A 14086-nucleotide genomic window follows, 5' to 3' on the forward strand; every position below is an offset into this window, starting at 1 on the left:
CTTCTCCAACAACCGACACAATGGAGGAACATGGTTCTTCGGATCCTACGCCATGCCTGACTGCACCTCCCTTCTCTTCTGAGAGATGGAACAACCAACAACACCCTTTAGCAAGAAAATGTTTTCTTCTGCCATCTTTGCATTGTGGTCAGTGAACTCCGGATGCTTATTGGACTGCTATTCCCACACACTGACACGGTTGCACAAGTGCTGCCACAGGTCCCCAAGGAAGCCTGGGGTGTATGCTCTTAAGCAGTCAAAGATGGGAGAGATGCAGAGAGTTTTTCTATATGCTGTTGTTTGGGCATGACCTACTGGCTGGGCATAGTGGTTTTGATGATGGTGGCACGCAGGCTTCTCTAATGGACATGCCCTTTGATGGGAAATGTCTCTTTGGAGGCAAGGCAGACTGCGCTGGAGCGCTTTAAGGACTCTCAGGCTATGGCCAAGTTCATGGGCCTCTCTGCTGCCCTCGTCATCCCCAGTCTGCCTTTGTGGTTACGGAACGGGCATTCAGCAATGCAGCAGCGCCAGGCTTATCCCAGGCACCATCCCCCGCAAGCTTACCTGCCTCTGCGAGGGCAAGTTCCTACCAACCTCGTGGGTCGGGTGACCAGCGATCTGCTCCAACCAACACCACCCCTACAGCTGCAGCCTCCAAACCCTCCTAATCTTGCTGTTTTAGAACATGGGCTTCTAGTTGGTGGCAGATTCCACCGTCATCTCCCCCACTGGCAGTCTATAACATCGGACAGGTGGGTTCTACATATCATTCAGAGGGGCTACTTCCTCCCCTTCAGATCCTCCACTCCCTCAGTAACTCCAACTTAAAACTGGCTGATGGAGGATCATTTGTCCTTGCTCTGACAGGAAATCATGGCTCACTTGGCAGAGAGAGTCATAGAGAGGGTTCTGGAGACAGAAGTAGGCTGTGGTTGCTATTCCCAAAAAAGGACATGGGTCTTCCACAAACCCTCAACCTCTTCCTCAAAAAGTAGTAGTTCAAGATGCTCACATTGGCTTAGATATTGTCTTCCCGGAAGACTGGATGGTAACATTGGACTTGCAGAATGCCTACACACAACCCTGTCCTGCCTGCTTATTAGCGCTACCTCAGGTTTATGGTAGGGCACAAGCATTTTCAGTTCACTGTGCTCCCCATTGGTCTTTCCAGTGCCCCTCAGATGCTCACCAAGGTGACAGCAGTGGTTGCAACACATTTGTGGAGATCAGGGGTACCAGTCTTCTAATCTCAGTACGTGAGCTTGCCCCAGGCTGTCCCACTTCCAGATTACAGCAAACCACCTGCATTTGCTGGGGTTCATTATGAACGTGCTGAAGTTGCACCTGACTCCCTCTGACGCTCCTCATCTGAGCTGTTCTGGGCACAGTGCAGTTTTGGGCATATCCTCTTGAGTGGCTGGTCCAGGATATTCAGGCTATGAAACTGCTGTGTCTACCGCTATCCTGGATTTCGGTGAGTGACTCTAGGCTGCTGGGCCTTATGGCCTCCTGCATCCTTCTGGTGACATACTAGATGCTTATGCGGGCTCAGCAGTGGAATCTGAAATTCCAATGGGCGCAGCATCAGGAATACCCTTTAACATGGTCCATATCTCAGAGGGAACTTCAAAACGTACATGCAGTGTTGGCAAACGAACTGTGATTGGGTCAGAGGCAGACTTCTCTCCCTTCCTCAGCTAAATCTCACAGTAGTGACAGATGTGTTGCTTCTGAGATGGGGCGGTGTAGGGAGCTGGACTGGTGTGCGGTGGGTACCTAAGGTACTGACACCTTCTACCAAGTCCAGGTATCCCCTATTAGTGTACACACGTGTCTAGAAGACTGGCTTATCTAGGAGACATGCAAGCTCATGCAATACCACTGTAGGCACACATTTAGACACATGAAAGAAAACACTCGGTGATAGAAAACAAAACGGGGGTCTCTGTTACAGTAACACTGTACCAGAATACTAGGCAACCCTCCAATAGGAGTTAAGTAAACACACTAAATATGTTCACTAGTTATCAGAAATATGCACGAACAGTGACACTGGCAACCCACTTCTGTCGAAAGATAGAAGAAATCCATAATAGCTTCAAACCCCAGACCCACCAGCTGACTACAAACACGCAAGAACCCAACGCTCCAAGCAACACCCACCTCATCCACACCTGGACCCCCATCAACATAGAGGACACCGCCACCACCATGGCCTCCATCCACTCCGGATCACCATCGAACCCCTGCCCACACCATATCTTCAATAAGGCAAACATCATCGCCTCCCACCTCTGCAAAACCATCAACAGCTCCTTTGAGTCAGCCACCTTCCCAGAAAGATGGAAGCACGCAGAAATCAACACCCTGCTAAAGAAACAAAAGGCAGACCCAGACGACCCCAAGAACTACCGGCCGATCTCCCTCCTCCCCTTCCCACCCAAGGTCATCGAAAAAATTGTAAACAGCCAACTATCCCGGTTCCTGGAAGACAGCAAGGTACTCGACACCTCCCAATCCGGATTCCGCAGAAATCACAGCACTGAGACTGCACTCATTGCTGCCACAGACGACATTAGGACCATGCTCAACGAAGGAGAAACAGCAGCACTCATCCTCCTGGACCTCTCCGCAGCTTTCGACACGGTATGTCATCACACTCTCCGCACACGCCTACACAACACTGGAATCCGTGACAAGGCACTCGACTGGATCTCGTCATTTCTCTCAGGCAGAACCCAGAGAGTCCGCTTCCCACCGTTCCTGTCAGAAGCTTCCAGAATCATCTGTGGCGTTCCCCAAGGATTTTCGCTCAGTCCCACACTCCAACGTTTACATGGCCCCCCTCGCCAACATCGCACGAACCCACCACATCAACATAGTTTCCTACGCAGACGACACTCGGCTCATCCTCTCCCTCACGAAAGACCCTACAACTGCAAAGAACAACCTCCACAACGGACTTCACGCCATCGCCAGCTGGATGGAATCAAGCCACCTCAAGTTAAACACAGACAAGACAGAAATCTTCATCTTTGGCACCAACCCCTCAACTTGGAATGACTCCTGGTGGCCCACCTCCCTAGGAACCGCGCCCTCACCCACCACCCACGCAACCCAGGCTTCATTTTGGACTCCACACTCAGCATGACTCAGCAGGTCAATGCCATCTCCTCTTCCTGCTACAACACGCTCCGCAAAATCTTCAAGTGGATTCCCGTCGAAACCAGGAATACTGTCACCCATGCCCTGGTCAGCAGCCGATTGGACTACGGAAACGCAGGAATAACAACCAAACTCCTAACAAAACTGCAAGGAATTCTGGACATCCCACGCCGTGACCACATTTCCCCCCACCTCAGAGACCTTCACTGGCTACCAGTGTCAAAGAGGATCACCTTAAAACTCCTCATCCACGCACACAAGGCCCTCCACAACACAGGCCCAGCCTACCTCAATGACACTCACCTTCCACACCCCCACCCGCAATCTTCGCTCCGCCAGCCTCGCCTCCATCCGCCGCACCACCGCTGGAGGAAGATCTTTCTCTCACCTAGCCGCCAAGACCTGGAACTCCCTACCGCTCCACCTTCGCCAGACCCAAGACCTCTTGACATTCAGGAAACTCCTCAAGACATGGCTCTACGACCAGTAGCTCAACCCCCATCCCCTCTCCCCCCCCCCCCCCCCACTTACTTATCAGTGACTCGGACTGAAGGAATTGGAGCCTTCATAACAGATGTCGACGACTGTCTTGTCGACAAGACGGTGGAGACTAACCGTGGAAACCGTCGTCAGTCATCGACAGCTGTCTCATCTTGAATTTAAGTGAAACCTTTCTGGAAGTGGGAGGCTCTGATGAAGGAGAACGGTGGCAGGAATCCTTTCTGCAACGAGGAGAGGATGGCACAGACGAAATTTAGTTTTGTATGTTCTTGGCACCCTCTTTATGGTGGGTGTTGTGATGTTTCCTGCTTTTCTCAGCCTGCCCCAGGTCTGCAGATCTGGACCTTTTTATGAGGCTTTTCTGTCTCATTCTCCTCACCAGATGTACAGGAGTTAGCCTGTTACCAGATTAACAGTCTTAATTCTCTGTCTCTAAGGGTCTTTGCAGAGAAGATGCGGCATATCTTAGTCTTGTTTACCTAATGTACAGTATGTAGGAAATATAAACAGTCCTTATGTGGATCATCCACATGAGGGCTATCCTTGCCACAGGTCTTACAAGGGCAGAAAAGGCCTTTCCTCAAAGAATCAGACATCTTCTGAAGAAAAAGGTTGTCTTGATAGGGAAACCACTGAGCAGAGCTCAGGAAGACTCCCTTCACACGACGTACGGTAGAAAATCTGGGGGAATGAGCCTCTGTGGGGAATATTCTAGAAGGTGCTGGAGCCTGATTGGTCATAAATCAAGTTTGTTTCTTTTTTAGAAAAGGACATGGATAGGCTATGTGTGATTTTGCTAGCATTATAGCCTATAAAAAATTTTTACTTACTGCTTTTTAAATATAACGTGGGACTCCCACTTCGGGGATGATTCAAGCATGTGAATTTATGAAAGATACCAATACAGGATAACTGTAGTTGCAGGTACTTGGAGGAGATGCCAACAAGCCTTGGTAGATGCAAGAGACGCAGTGCACAGGAGTACTGTCCTGCGTGGGAAGGCAAAGGCGTATCTCCACCAGAGTTGGACAGCTGGCAGAGAACCAAGAGGACTATTCGGGACCACCACCCGTGATTCAGGAACCACACAGCTGAAGATGAGGAGATCCACGCAGCCAGTTGTCATTGCAGTTGGTGCCTGGCGACGTAGGGGAGTGACTCCTTCACTTCAAGGGAGATGCCTTTGTCCTTCTTGTGCAGACTGAAGACTTGCTGCTCTCAGAGGATGCACAGTTGGGGAAATGTTGCAGAAGCTGAAAGGAGCCATGTAAACAATTTTGCAAGTAGTCTTTGTCATGGAAGCAGATTGTCAGTTCCTGATGGGTCGAGTCGCAGTTCCAGTGGCTAGAAGTCAAAGTAAAGGTTACAGATGAGTCCTGATGGAATCTTGCAAGCCAGTTCTGAGGACCTACCCAAGAGTTAGACCCTAAATAACCATGAAAGGGGGAATGGTCACCAAGCCAGGTGACCATCTATCAGGAGGGGGCTCTGACATCACCTGCCTGACCTGCCCACTCAGATGCTCCCAGAGGTTCCTGCCAACCTTGGATTCAAGATGGCAGAACCCAGGGACTCTCTGTAGGAGCTCTGGACACCACCTGTGGGGTTGTGATGGACTGGAGAGTGGTCACTCCCCTTTCCATTGTCCAGTTTCGCACCAGAGCAGGGAATGGAGCTCCCTGAAACGGTGTAGACTGGTTTATGCACGGAGGGCGCCTAATGTGCCCTTCAAAGCATACCCGTAGTTTGGACAGGCTACCCCTCCCAAGCCATGTAATGCCTATTCCCAAAGGGAGAGGGTGTTACCCCCTTCTCCCAAAGGAAGTCTTTTGTTCTGTCTTCATGGGCTTGAGCTGTTCAAGAAGCAGGAGGGTAGAAACCTGTCTGAGGGGTGGCAGCAGCTTGGGCTGCCCGGAAAACTCCAGAAGGCTAGTAGGAGCAATGCTGGGAGTCCTCGAAGGAGCCCTGAGAGTGCATGGAATCATACTTCCAATACTGGAAACAGTATTGGGGTATGATTACCACATGTTTGACACCAAACATGTCTAGGTTCGGAGTTACCATTATGTAGCTGGACATAGGTAATGACCTATGTCCAGTACACGCGTAAAATGGTGTCCTTGCACTCACGAAGTCCAGAAAAATAGAACTGGAGTTTGGGAGGGCACCTCCGCTAGTGCAGGGGTGCCCTTACACCCAGGTACTCGCACTCTGGGCTAAGAGGGCCTACCATAGGGGGTGACTTACAGTGGCCTGGTAAATTGACCTGTAATGAAAATGGTGCATGCAGGCTGCAATGGCAGGCACGCAGATACATTTTGCATGGGCTCACCATGGGTGGCATAATACATGCTGCAGCCCGTGGGGGATCCCCTGGTACCCCAATGCCCTGGGTACCTTATACTGGTGCCCCCATTCAAGTCCCTAGTATGACAAATGTGGGGGTGTAAATGGTTCAAGTAACCAAGTTTGAAGGGAGAGAGCATAATCACTGGGGTCCTGGTTAGCAGGATGCCATGGAACACAGTCGCACACTGACAACAGTCAGAAAATGGGAGTAACCATGCTAAGAAAGAGGGTAGTTTCCTACAGGCGGCCATCTGGGAGAGATGTAGATCAGAAGGCCCTAGTCTCTGGTGGTATCTGCACTTCACATCAACCTGCTGGAGCTCCGTGCAATCTGACTGGCATTGAAAGCCTTTCTACCCTCAATCAAGGGAATCCTTGTGCAAGTGTTCACATACAACACCACCATGTGGTACTGCAATAAGCAGGGCGGGTGGAGTCGTAGGTCTTTTAAGAGGCCCTGCGTCTCTGGATGTGACCGGAAAAGCAGGACAGCATATCCCTGGTGGTTCTATATCTGGCAGTTTCCCTAAACGCTGGATCAGACAAACTTAGCTGTCGATTCCTAGCGGATCATGAGTTGCGCATCCATCCAGTGGTGGTAGAAAGTCTTGCAGCAGCAGCGAGAGCCCTGGTTAGATCTGTTCGCCTCTGCCGAGAACGTGCAATGTCAGCAGTTTTGTGCACTGGAGTTTCCAGGACGGCTCTTGCTTGGAGCGCAGGCCTCCTTAACACCTTTCTGCCCATACTACTTGTAAGGAAATGCCTCCTTGGCATGGTTGCCCCCTGACTTTTTGCCTTTGCTGATGCTATGTTTACAATTGAAAGTGTGCTGAGGCCTGCTAACCAGGCCCCAGCACCAGTGTTCTTTCCCTAACCTGTACTTTTGTATCCACAATTGGCAGACCCTGGCATCCAGATAAGTCCCTTGTAACTGGTACTTCTAGTACCAAGGGCCCTGATGCCAAGGAAGGTCTCTAAGGGCTGCAGCATGTCTTATGCCACCCTGGAGACCTCTCACTCAGCACAGACACACTGCTTGCCAGCTTGTGTGTGCTAGTGAGGACAAAACGAGTAAGTCGACATGGCACTCCCCTCAGGGTGCCATGCCAGCCTCTCACTGCCTACGCAGTATAGGTAAGACACCCCTCTAGCAGGCCTTACAGCCCTAAGGCAGGGTGCACTATACCATAGGTGAGGGTACCAGTGCATGAGCATGGTACCCCTACAGTGTCTAAACAAAACCTTAGACATTGTAAGTGCAGGGTAGCCATAAGAGTATATGGTCTGGGAGTCTGTCTAACACGAACTCCACAGCACCATAATGGCTACACTGAAAACTGGGAAGTTTGGTATCAAACTTCTCAGCACAATAAATGCACACTGATGCCAGTGTACATTTTATTGTAAAATACACCCCAGAGGGCACCTTAGAGGTGCCCCCTGAAACTTAACCGACTATCTGTGTAGGCTGACTAGTTTTAGCAGCCTGCCACAAACCGAGACATGTTGCTGGCCCCATGGGGAGAGTGCCTTTGTCACTCTGAGGCCAGTAACAAAGCCTGCACTGGGTGGAGATGCTAACACCTCCCCCAGGCAGGAATTGTCACACCTGGCGGTGAGCCTCAAAGGCTCACCTCCTTTGTGCCAACCCAGCAGGACACTCCAGCTAGTGGAGTTGCCCGCCCCCTCCGGCCAGGCCCCACTTTTTGGCGGCAAGGCCGGAGAAAATAATGAGAAAAACAAGGAGGAGTCACTGGCCAGTCAGGACAGCCCCTAAGGTGTCCTGAGCTGAAGTGACTCTAACTTTTAGAAATCCTCCATCTTGCAGATGGGGGATTCCCCCAATAGGGTTAGGATTGTGACCCCCTCCCCTTGGGAGGAGGCACAAAGAGGGTGTACCCACCCTCAGGGCTAGTAGCCATTGGCTACTAACCCCCCAGACCTAAACACGCCCTTAAATTTAGTATTTAAGGGCTACCCTGAACCCTAGAAAATTAGATTCCTGCAACTACAAGAAGAAGGACTGCCTAGCTGAAAACCCCTGCAGCGGAAGACCAGAAGACGACAACTGCCTTGGCTCCAGAAACTCACCGGCCTGTCTCCTGCCTTCCAAAGATCCTGCTCCAGTGACGCCTTCCAAAGGGACCAGCGACCTAGACATCCTCTGAGGACTGCCCCTGCTTCGAAAAGACAAGAAACTCCAGAGGACAGCGGACCTGCTCCAAGAAAAGCTGCAACTTTGTTTCCAGCAGCTTTAAAGAACCCTGCAAGCTCCCCGCAAGAAGCGTGAGACTTGCAACACTGCACCCGGCGACCCCGACTCGGCTGGTGGAGAACCGACACCTCAGGAGGGACCCCAGGACTACTCTGATACTGTGAGTACCAAAACCTGTCCCCCCTGAGCCCCCACAGCGCCGCCTGCAGAGGGAATCCCGAGGCTTCCCCTGACCGCGACTCTTTGAATCCAAAGTCCCGACACCTGGGAGAGACCCTGCACCCGCAGCCCCCAGGACCTGAAGGACCGGACTTTCACTGGAGAAGTGACCCCCAGGAGTCCCTCTCCCTTGCCCAAGTGGAGGTTTCCCCGAGGAACCCCCCCCTTGCCTGCCTGCAGCGCTGAAGAGATCCCGAGATCTCTCATAGACTAACTTTGCGAACCCGACGCTTGTTTCTACACTGCACCCGGCCGCCCCCGCGCCGCTGAGGGTGAAATTTCTGTGTGGGCTTGTCCCCCCCGGTGCCCTACAAAACCCCCCTGGTCTGCCCTCCGAAGACGCGGGTACTTACCTGCAAGCAGACCGGAACCGGGGCACCCCCTTCTCTCCATTCTAGCCTATGTGTTTTGGGCACCACTTTGAACTCTGCACCTGACCGGCCCTGAGCTGCGGGTGTGGTGACTTTGGGGTTGCTCGGAACCCCCAACGGTGGGCTACCTTGGACCAAGAACTAAGCCCTGTAAGTGTCTTACTTACCTGGTTAACCTAACAAATACTTACCTCCCCTAGGAACTGTGAAAATTGCACTAAGTGTCCACTTTTAAAACAGCTATTTGTGAATAACTTGAAAAGTATACATGCAATTTTGATGATTTGAAGTTCCTAAAGTACTTACCTGCAATACCTTTCGAATGAGATATTACATGTAGAATTTGAACCTGTGGTTCTTAAAATAAACTAAGAAAAGATATTTTTCTATACAAAAACCTATTGGCTGGATTTGTCTCTGAGTGTGTGTACCTCATTTATTGTCTATGTGTATGTACAACAAATGCTTAACACTACTCCTTGGATAAGCCTACTGCTCGACCACACTACCACAAAATAGAGCATTAGTATTATCTCTTTTTGCCACTATCTTACCTCTAAGGGGAACCCTTGGACTCTGTGCATGCTATTCCTTACTTTGAAATAGCACATACAGAGCCAACTTCCTACACTACTCCTGCTCAGATTTCTCAAGATCAGCACTCCAAAGGGTTATATTGCTGCTGTCTGCCGTCTTGCAGCTGCCTGACCAACCCTCTCTAAGTTACCTATTGTAAATAGATTCCTCAAAGGTATTGTGCATACGTTTCCCCTTTTCCTTTTATTATGCCTCAGTGGGACCTTAATTTGGTCCTCACATTCTTGATGCGTGCTCTTTTTGAGCCCCTTCATAATTGTCCCCTGCGGCTGCTTACGATCAAAACTGCATTTCTTGTGGTAATCACATCTGCCCAGAGGGCGAGTAAGCTGCAGACTATTATCCCAGCCTTAATTCTTGTCCATTTTTCCAGACAAATTGGTACTTCGCAAGTGGTAACACCATTTCATGTGGTGCAATCTGTCACCTTGTCCACTTTCTGCACTCCTCCACATCCCTCAAAAGAAGAGGATCGACTCTACTGAATGGACCCAAAAATATGCATTTCGTTCTGCCTTCAATGCACCAGAGTTCCCAGTGGATGACAACCTCTTCATGGAGTATGGTGATGCGGAGAAAGGTTGGGAGGCGTAGAAATGGACCATTTCTCAATGGGTCGTTCTAGCATTTAACTATGCTACGCATTAGTCAAAACGCAAACTCCCGAGTGCTTGTGCGCTCATTCCACGCAAACTCCCGAGTGCTTGTGCGCTCATTCCACGCAAACTCCTGAGTGCTTGAGCGCTCATTCCACCCAAACTCCCGAGTGCTTGTGCTCTCATTCCACACAAGTGAAAGCTGCGATGGCTGCGTTAGCACGTAGAGTCCCAGACATCTGCCAGACAGCAACATGGGCTTCCTTGCACACGTTAACCAAACTTTACTGCCTGGACAGTCACACAGCAGTGATTGGTATCTCGCCCATTAGGTCCTGCAGGACTTCCTAGTTTAAATTTGTCTGCAGCCTCGCCACTATGCTTTGATATCAATTCAAAGGTAAGAAATCAGCAGCTAGAAGTCTCTATTTGGTAACGCCTCATCTGATAGACACAATATCTAGCCGCAGATTCCTTACAAACCCACATATCCTCCCCACTCAAAAGACACATTTCTAGTGTTTTCATGGCCCTAGTTTGGACACACCAGTGTCAGGGCACTTCATGGCTCTGTGCTTCTGGAGTGAAAAGTAACTGTAGAGGTGACGCAGACATAACTTTCTTTGTGTCTTTGTGGACGGAGCTGAGTGGCACCACCTACTGATACGCAGGGGTACTGCTCACGGAAAATCTTGATGTGACGCCTGGGGAAATTCAAAGGTAAGGAATCTGTGGCTAGGCATTGTGGCTTAACTGATAAGGCAAGTAACTGGTTTGTTCATTCTAAAGACGTCCCGAGCACTCAGCTGGTCTGCATGCTGTTTAGAGACTTACAGCATCTCATGAGCTTTACATAATCCTCTGACTAGTTCAGTTTTCTCACTAACTTGCTTGGAGTTACAGATGCTGAAAATTGTAAACCATACTTCCTTCAGATTCATTTTTTTCCATTTGCGTTCATTGCTAATATCTCTTTTGCATACATCTTTTTGAATTAACCAAACAGTCGTGGGAATTCAGCAGCCTGGGCCCATATCACTTTAGACAGCAAATTAAACCTAGACTCCCCTAACGCTACTTTGGTGTTTACAAATTTGTAGACTGTAAAGTCTGAAATTGGTGGTCAGAAAAGGGGGGGGGAAGGGGGTATTAGTGGATCTGCTGAAATATTTCCTTCACTTCACAATCTTGGAGTTTATTCAGAAATTCCAATGTGTTATTGCAGTTCCTTCACTTTGCACATGTAGTCCTGATGACTTTCAACAATGGTATTTTGAGCCTCTAAATCTGTGCTACCAGGACATAGTTTAATATCCATATATGGCTGGTTCTAGTGTTTTAGAGTTTCATTAATGCTTGTTCAGCTCCATCTAGTTCTGGACCGCACTTAGTGTCTCAGTCAATCATTTCAATCATTCCAATCCTTCACACTAGCAGTTGCAGGCTCCGAGTTTTGGGTCAAGGTATCTTCTCTGAATTAGTCTCAGCCGTGAAGAGAAACTCCAATTTCTAAGCCTCGGCAATATTCTTTTGGTGTTTCTCGAGAGCAGAACCAGAGTTCTACAGGCCTGTAAATCCATTGAGTACTTTCATGATCTATTTTGGATACAAATGACCTCAAATACTTAAAATTGCCAGCCTTGTTCCGGCAGATCTAGAATTTTGCCATTTTTATTCTCAATGGAACACTGATTTTCTATGGGCTTTCTATGCACACTATTCAATGTTGAAGGGATTAGCTGTGTCCCTATCTCCAAGTGCAAAACACACCAGCTTCTCTAGTTTGAATTGCAGCAATATGACTTACCTATATTGTGAAGTTAGCTACTCATGAATAATTAAGGGTATCTATGTCCTCTACTTATGTAAAGACTCTGACCTAGCCGTCCGTCCCTGTTCACTTTGTAAGTTGCACTGGCATGCAGTGGTCATCTTTTGATTAGGTTATGAGTCATAATACCATCAAGGCTGATGCACATGTTAGGAATATTTTAGATTTTGGTGTTACTTGTCTTTGCTTGAGCTGTATAATTTACAAGAGCGGACAACATAACTTTGCATAATCATGCTATACTAGATTTTGTCTTTGTTTTTCTAAGCATCTACTTTTGCTCTTAGAGTAGTATTGGATTTTATTAAATTGGCTTTATCAACTTTTTACACTTGCCTAGGAAAGCTGATATTGAGTGTGTAATTGCCATTGGCAAAGTTGCCACTATGAAGGTATGTATACTGTAATTCAGGGCAAGCGTCTTAAGATGCTGTAGTGCTTTTGTCACACAAGTCAGTTTTGTTCACACTGTTGGTCAATGATATTCCTTTAAGTGAAAAGGTATCACTCTTAGGTTGTGATGAGATGGACACATGGGCAAGCAAAGGTCTACCACTGAGATGGTGAATGCTTCCACCTAACCACTTTCCTTTGAGTTTTCCTTGGAATCGAAGTTAGCTTATTCTAAACTTGGGGTAATGAAAAACTTGCAGATTTGTGGTGGCAGACACTGATTGCATGTCACGTAAGTAGTGATGAGCGTGGAGCATTTGTTTCTAATCATACTGTGTTCCCTTTTGGACGTGTTTTTAGTGAGTCAAGTTTTTATGGACTCAGCGTTCTTTTCCCTGTACAGTTAAATTATGTTCTGGAGCATTAAGTAAAGACTGCATGGGTTGATAACTCCCCATCTGTATGAATCTGATGCATTAGTCCACTTGTCTTCTTGGTGTTAAGTTATCGTGATCTGGTGCAATTTAGGTTTTCTTAGTATTTATTATCTCTTTGTTCTCTTTATAGCATGACGAGAGAGAGGGGGAAAACGAGGACAAGTGGGCAAACAGAGGAAGAGGCCGGGGAGCATTTTCCAGAGGACGGGGACGATTCTTATTCAGGAAACCTGGCAATAGCCCTAAATGGTCGCATGATAAGTTCAGTGGAGAAGAAGGTGAAATAGAAGACGAAAGTGGAGCTGAGACGAGAGATGAGAAGTCAAACTCCATATCTGCTGCAGACTAGCGATGGGAACAGACTGCGTTAATCGAGGTCTGCGTTGCCTGGCATTGTAAAAAGGACGTCTGACACTACTGTGTGCCCCCAAAAGGACTTCCCAGCATTCCACATGGGGTTCTCTGAATTTACAAGTCTGTTTTTTTCCTAAAGTCAGCCTCAAACTCAGCAGTTGAGCATTTGCTGGTGTTCCTGGGCAGTTTGTGCGAATCAACTGCAGGACTTCTTCAGAAGAGGTTGTGTGCATAAATACATTTTTTTTCTTATCCCTCCCCTGCTCCTCATTTCTGATGTGATCAGATTAATCTATATATATTTCCTATTTTGGCTGTGGGTTATGTAGACACTGTGGATTCATCGTTGCGCGGCCCAATGAGGAAACCTATTTTTTGATTTGCTTTTGTGATGTTGTAAGTGGGGATTAACTTGCCAACAATGAGGCTTCAGTAGATTCTCAACCCTCCACCCTACGTTTTTGTGTATTCTGTTTTTTAAACCTCTGCGTTACCTATTTTAAGCCTTTGCATATACAGTAACAGCAGTTACTTTAAAGAGGGTATAATTTTTAGAAACCGTTTCAAAGCCTCGCTTATTGGGGAGGGGAAGAAATGAAGCACGTTAAATAAAAAAAAACTAACTTAAATAACTTTGGCTCGGTCTGAATCTTTTTTTTTTTTTCCTTTTTTCCCCTCAAATTGTGTTCAGTGCAGAAATTGTTTCTCTGACCCTCCGTATCTCGTATCTGGCCACTGTAAAGTTGTTTTAGTGCATATCAGCATTACTGGATTCTGCTACTTACACATGAAAACAAATGATTTTTTAAAGTTTATTTGCACGCTTCCAAGTATGCACATTTTTATTATATATTGCAGAGTAGTTGTACATTTCTGAAATCAGTTGCAATCCTGCTATGAAACTCAGTTATGCACAAATAAAAATCTTGGACAAACTGATGCAGCAAGGAAGTCTTAAGTAAAACGGGTGCAAGTGGTTTGTTTTGATTTATGAAATTTGTGAGTGCAGACTGTAAGAAGCGCATTGTGGTGCTAGGAAAGCTGGCCAGGTCAGG

At 47.9% G+C, this 14086-nt stretch overlaps 1 protein-coding gene across 7 annotated transcripts in view; it reads left to right on the forward strand.

Annotated features, from left to right (window-relative positions):
• The window catches only part of THRAP3 (thyroid hormone receptor associated protein 3), a 222794-nt gene extending 209131 nt beyond the window's left edge, over positions 1 to 13663 (forward strand). For all 7 annotated transcript variants that reach the window (XM_069223850.1, XM_069223848.1, XM_069223853.1 and 4 more), the window contains one exon: positions 12808 to 13663. In XM_069223850.1, coding sequence (XP_069079951.1) covers positions 12808 to 13026 — 219 coding nt within the window. In that variant the 3' untranslated portion in view covers positions 13027 to 13663. The remainder of the gene's footprint in view (positions 1 to 12807) is intronic.
• The last annotated feature ends 423 nt before the right edge of the window (positions 13664 to 14086 follow it).

The sequence above is a fragment of the Pleurodeles waltl genome, chromosome 3_1 (genome assembly GCF_031143425.1).
Source record: "Pleurodeles waltl isolate 20211129_DDA chromosome 3_1, aPleWal1.hap1.20221129, whole genome shotgun sequence".
Classification (NCBI taxonomy): domain Eukaryota; kingdom Metazoa; phylum Chordata; class Amphibia; order Caudata; family Salamandridae; genus Pleurodeles; species Pleurodeles waltl.